Raw genomic sequence first — 6,000 nt, forward strand, 5'->3', positions numbered from 1 at the left:
ATCCAATATGACTCTCGTTTTAATCAGGTAGTTGGTTTTGTACCGCCATTAAATAGTGATGGCTTACCAGTCTGTGGTTCATTTCAAGCTACTTCCGCTGAATTAATTCAGAAATATTTTTAAACGGGGACTATTGCAAACTACGTGTATGTGATAATGGCGCAGCCTCTCCAGGAAGGTGTTGTTCCGTTTTGCCTGTCATTTTTCGGAACGGACAACCGATTCACGTCAATTGATGTAATACGAAGATGGGCTTGGAGGAGAAAACAAACTGCGCTTGACGGAATAACTCTGATAGGATTTTCTTCAGATGGCAACTCACGTTTATTAAAAGCAATCAAGTGTGAAGCCATCCCACAGCCGCCAATTTTGCCGATAGAATGGAATAGTTGGTTCATTAAATCTTTATACAGCAGTCGCATCTTTACATTCAAGATAATACACATATCGGTACAAAATTACGTACCGTATTCTTGAAGCCGTCAATCCTCGTACCACTTGGAAATTTCGTAGTTTCGGAAACTCATCTCAAAATACTAATTGATGAATCAGCAAAGGAAGCATGCCTCAACTGTGACCGATTTAAATAGAGCTGACAAAATAAATTTCCAAGCAGTTCAAAAAATTTGCAACCCCCGAGTTATCAATCTGTTACGTAGAATTCCATCCACTGGTGGTACTATCGTTTTTCTACAAACAGTTAAAAACATTCTGGATTCCTATTTGGATAAAGATATTGCTGCAATTGAAAGAATTTATCTCATTTGGAAAAGCGTTTTCTTCTTGCGCCTCTGGCAGCAATGGCTTATGGATAATGACTATAGTGTTACACGAAATTTTATAACGAGTAATGCGTATTCTTGTATACCTAGAGCTCAATGCCCATGCTACGTTGACTGAGGATATGCTATAGTAGCTGCCATAAAATTCTTCAGATTGCAACAATCTCCAGAACTTTTCATTCCATGGTTGTTCAGTAGCTAACCATGTGAACAATTTTTCCGATGGGCAAGATATTTGACTTTTACGCGTTCAACCGTGATAAACTCTAGCATGCTCGAATTTATTCACTGCGTTCAAAGAATTCTATCCCAGTCTCAAGTTATGCAAGATCTCGGATAGGATTACTCTTTCCCGCGATTCGAACGACAAAGTCAATGTGGAATACAAAATTGGAACATTTTTCGCGATATGAAATTATTGACCGAAACTAAAATCTGGACTACAATTGACCGAGCCCGATGCGACGCAAGTGATATTGTTATTTCTTTCGAAATGAAACCTCGAATAATTGATAATATTCCTTCATCTCTTAAATCGGTAGATATAAAAAATGATCTTTTTGACGAGGACGACGAAAGTGGGATAGTTTCGAATAGCGATGAATTAGTACCTGCCGAGATACCTACGGAAGAAGAGGAAGTTGTTTCAGTATTAACGAGAGTGAAACCGTTAACGAAGATTTATCTCTGTTGATATGCGCTCCAGAAAGTACTCATCGTGAGAGAGCTGAAAATTCCCCAAGACGGACCATTTATTCACTACACTGACCCAAATGGTCGAAAAGGTATAATGAGAAAGAGTATGATGTGCTGGATCTATTCTAGTGGTTATAATAAGTTGAGTAGTGACCGGTTACATAGAGTCAAAGGCGCATTGTTGGGTCGGGACTCTAGCAAAGTTGGACAAAGGGTTTCCAATGGATCAGACGAATATTCTGCGGCGGATGTTGTGCAATGCGAAGATGTTCATATTGGTCAATGGTGTGCCTATATTGGTGAAAAAGGGTGTGATGTATTTATTGGTAAAATTCTCGCGTTTGTTGACAGTTCTGGAAAAGGTCGGAAACTTGAGTATTCCGCTGAGAGTGCTACTGTCGAAGCTCTGGTTAAGAATCTTAAGGGTATCATGTGTTTATCTTCCCCATGGTTCGTAGCTGAATCAAATAACTTAGTTATTCATCCGGAACAAACTTATTATCGCAATATTGAAGGGTATTTATGTACGCTTCCTTGACCTCTGTTTGAAGATAACGTTCCTCAATATAGCAGCTAAGTTATCGATAAGATAAGTCATAGATTATTTCTTTAAATAAAACGGAATTTTTTTTTACTTTTTTTATGTTATCGTAGTATAAGTAAAGTATTTTATGATAATTACTATAATGTAATTTGCAAGCAAATTCGTAAATAGAAATAGTTGATTATAATTAATAATGAATATATGTAGGTATATGGTGATACCGGGTGATACTTGATACTATGCTATATATTAATAATAACATATAATTAATAATGAACATGTATGGTGATACCGGGTAATACTGTGATACTTGTGATATTATTACGTAAAATGTTATTAAATTACCTGAATATGTACTCTTACCCCTAAATAAACATGAATAACATAGAAACATACACACTCGCACATCCATTAATAAATACCTAATATCAGCAATTGAAAAGTGTTGTTTTGCCCCAAAACCATTTAATAACTTGGAGTCAATTGAAGTCATGTGTAGTCAGTTGAAGTCCCTTAAAGTCATCACAAATCAATTGAAATCAGTAAGTCAGTTTAAGTTAGCTGAAATCAGTAGATGTCAGTCGAAGTTACTTGAAGTCAGTTGAAGTCAGTGAGTCAATCAAAGTCAGTCGAAGTCAGTTGGAGTCAGTCGAAATCACTCGAAGTCAGTTGAAGTCACTTGAAGTCAGTTAAAGTTGGATTCAGTCAAAGTCAGTCGAAGTCAGTTGACTTCATGAAGGCTTGAAGTCAGGTGTACGGTCAATCGCCGAGTGGTGAACCCCTTGGTTCCGCCCTTCCTGCGTTTCGGAGATATTCAAGGAAAAAATTTGGGTTGTGCTTCAAAAGACCCAGGGTACTATAGAGGGTTCAGGCTCCGTTTATTGACTTAATCTTGAATTAATTTTTTTTTACCTAAATCGCAATTGATGAACCCAAATGCTCAAGACATTTCTTGTATGACAGCCTCGACAGCTTCTACAAACGACGAACATACTTTGTACGGTGCTGGTGATATCTTGTTTTCGTCTTCCTCCCTGTATTTTCCAGTCTGCACAAGGATTCCTCTTATCCCTACTGCTTGGGCCCCAGCCACATCGTCTCTCACATCCTTACATTGAAATTTATCCTTCATGACACGTCATTGTTAAACAATATTAGAACAAACTCATGCTATATACCTATGTTTAAAACCTACATCGCCTATCATAACTGCTTCCTCTGGCCTCGTACTTCCTAAGGCTGCTTTGAAAAATTCAGCCGTAGGTTTACCGACTACCTCAGCCTTCATATTTGAGGAATACTCCAGGCCTTTTATAAATGGTCCAGGTCCCAATGCCAGGCCATCTTCACGCTTGTAGTATCGTCCTTCGTGGATAGCTATCAATGATGCACCTTCTAAAAGAAGTCTGCAGCATTCTCGAAGTGATTTATTAAATTTTGTGACAAACAAAATTTTTTTTTCTCACACAATAGACTCTCCATAACTTCTTGTCTTCAGGACTTTGGCAGTGAAGTCTTGCCTTCGGCTGGCTACACAATCTTGATATTAAAATACCCTGAATTTTCCTGGTTTTGCTAGCTAAGATTTCCGATTTTTCCTGACTTCTCCGCAATAGCGAAGTCATTATTTGGTTTTCCATATTATTGAGTTCTAATGAACTGTATCTCATTACATTTTCCAGTATAGAACAGAAACAAGCAAGCAATCAGCAACACAGATGATCAATACTTTTTGAGTCTCGACCATATTGATTCTATAAAAAACATACTATGCATCATGCAATACTAAATATGTACCAATGGTTTTGCTGTTATGATTCATTCATTTATCTTCCTAATCCTATCATCACGAATAAAATGTCTAATGAATTATCTACTTTCGTTTCTGATTTTAACCAAATAAGGCAAAAGTAAAGTTTCTTGATATACGTTTTTAAATAACTCAAAAATCACTAACAATGAGTAAAACACTTCTGAAAGGTACGAATAAAAGGTCAATTGAGACGAATTATTGTTCAATTATTCTTGACAAAACCTTCTAAACCTCGTTTTAAACTACATGAATTAAGGTCGCATTTCACTTGGCAGTTCTTCTATTATTTACGAGCCTTTGATGATATACGAGAATTTTTGATTTAGCTTAACCAAAAGATTTCTCCGGAAAAGCTCAAAGGTTGTAAAATGATCACGGATACACTATCAAAACCTGATTCAAAGTTATGGAATAGTGAGTTGAAAAATTTTCATACATTCTAAAATTTCAAGTAACATCACTGCAGTGTGTAAAAAAAAACTTCCACAAATCCAACTTTAAATTCGGTGTCAAAAATTCAGAATAAACTACACTACTCAACTTGAAGTGTTTGATCTATTTTCGAAACCGCCTGATTTTTTCAGACCTTAACTCACATTTCTTGATTTTTCCTGGATTTTTTCAACACACACGAATCTACATATTTAGAAACTGCAGAGTTAAAGATGTTTTCATAAGTTGCTTACGTGAAATTGTTTCTTATGTCACCCTTTGATTTATAATTCTGCTACAGCCATGTGGTATAAAAGATTTTTGCAAGTTATGAAGAGTCGACTTCAGTAATTGTAGATGCTGGCTTAGGGAAACTGACCTGAAGGCTTTGTTTAATTCATGGTAATGAAATTTGGAAGGTGCCAATCCAACAACCACAGCATTTTGTGGACTGTCTTTGACAAGGTCTGTAAAATCTTCCATTGCCGCATCATCAATTAACAACAGAGGGTTTAGTTGGCGAGATATCAATACTTGTTTGACTGCGTTGAGCGAACTGAAGATTTCATTTTTATCGATCTCAAACCCAATTTCATTTAAACGACCATGCAAGTATCTCATCGACTCCTTTGACGTGTTGGTGACAAATTTTATGGATGCATTGGTATTCCGTAGCCTGCAAGTAATTGTAGTAAAATCACATAGTTATGACTAACAATAGTCCAGTGCATATAATATCAATAATAAATAAAAACATTGTGTTCTCTAAGAATTCTATGAAATAAACGAATCAGGCACACAGCACAAACAAATAGCAACATTCAATGCAAGGTGTAATGTCATTGCAACTAATTCCAAGTTCACACAGTTCACAAATGCTCAAAGTATGCTAATTGATCGCGAATTGGAATATAGCTTGAGGACCTTTCTAAAGCTTCCACAGCTCCTGGTATGACGTTATTGTCTACGTGAAGTGTTCCACTGAGGTCTATCATAACCGTTCTTATTCTTCGAGTCATGCTTTATTTTGTCTTCTGATAGGTGTATATTTCCAGTTTTACAAAAACGAAAATATTGATTTCACAACTGAAATAATACAAAATGTACTACTGAACTGTGCTGAGCACGGACCACCGTGATTGTGATAACCATGGAGACTAGAGTAAAGGAGTTGAGCTCTATACATATGATTTGGCATCAAAAATCCGTAAAATAACGGCTTGCGCTGGTAACATCCGACCGCCCGGCTATAAGTTATTCGTTTTCTATTTTCATAACCTCAACTAATCACACCTAACCTCAGAATCTTGCAGCCGTTCTTCTGGCGACTAAGGGTGCATTCCGAAACTAGCTGGCAGTGCTGAAAACTCCTCAGGACAAAGACAGAGCTAGTCACAAACTCGGCAGCGCAAAAGAGATAAGAGATTGCCGATAGCACTGGGAGCTAATTTTGGAACGCAACCTAATTAAGTCTACGAAAAACCCCTAGAGGAAGGTTACCAAGGGATCATGGTGTTGTGACGTCGGAGCGGCTGTAACATCCGACCGGAACGTCCGTATGTTTTATTGTTTATGATCATTCCCTAACATTAGTTACCAACTAACCAAAACTCTAAATGTGAGAACTCTGTAAGAAAGTCATTCAAGGAAACTGCTTAACCATCTGAAAGGCCCTAGATGAGGCATAACAACCATTATCATTAATCAAGAGTCCAGAAACCATATTACAGGAT

General features: G+C 37.1%; 1 protein-coding gene across 1 annotated transcript; it reads right to left on the reverse strand.

Moving 5' to 3' along the window:
* Nucleotides 1-2,888: 2,888 nt before the first annotated feature.
* On the reverse strand, nt 2,889-5,381 carry LOC124411304 (haloacid dehalogenase-like hydrolase domain-containing protein 2). The gene is made up of 4 exons (XM_046890368.1): nt 5,192-5,381; nt 4,647-4,943; nt 3,218-3,428; nt 2,889-3,130 (listed from the first exon to the last, which is right to left on the reverse strand). The coding sequence occupies exons 1-4, from the start codon at nt 5,284-5,286 to the stop codon at nt 2,963-2,965; spliced, it is 771 nt and encodes a 256-aa protein (XP_046746324.1). The 5' UTR covers nt 5,287-5,381; the 3' UTR covers nt 2,889-2,962.
* Nucleotides 5,382-6,000: the final 619 nt, after the last annotated feature.

Source organism: Diprion similis, chromosome 10 (assembly GCF_021155765.1).
Source record: "Diprion similis isolate iyDipSimi1 chromosome 10, iyDipSimi1.1, whole genome shotgun sequence".
Lineage (NCBI taxonomy): Eukaryota > Metazoa > Arthropoda > Insecta > Hymenoptera > Diprionidae > Diprion > Diprion similis.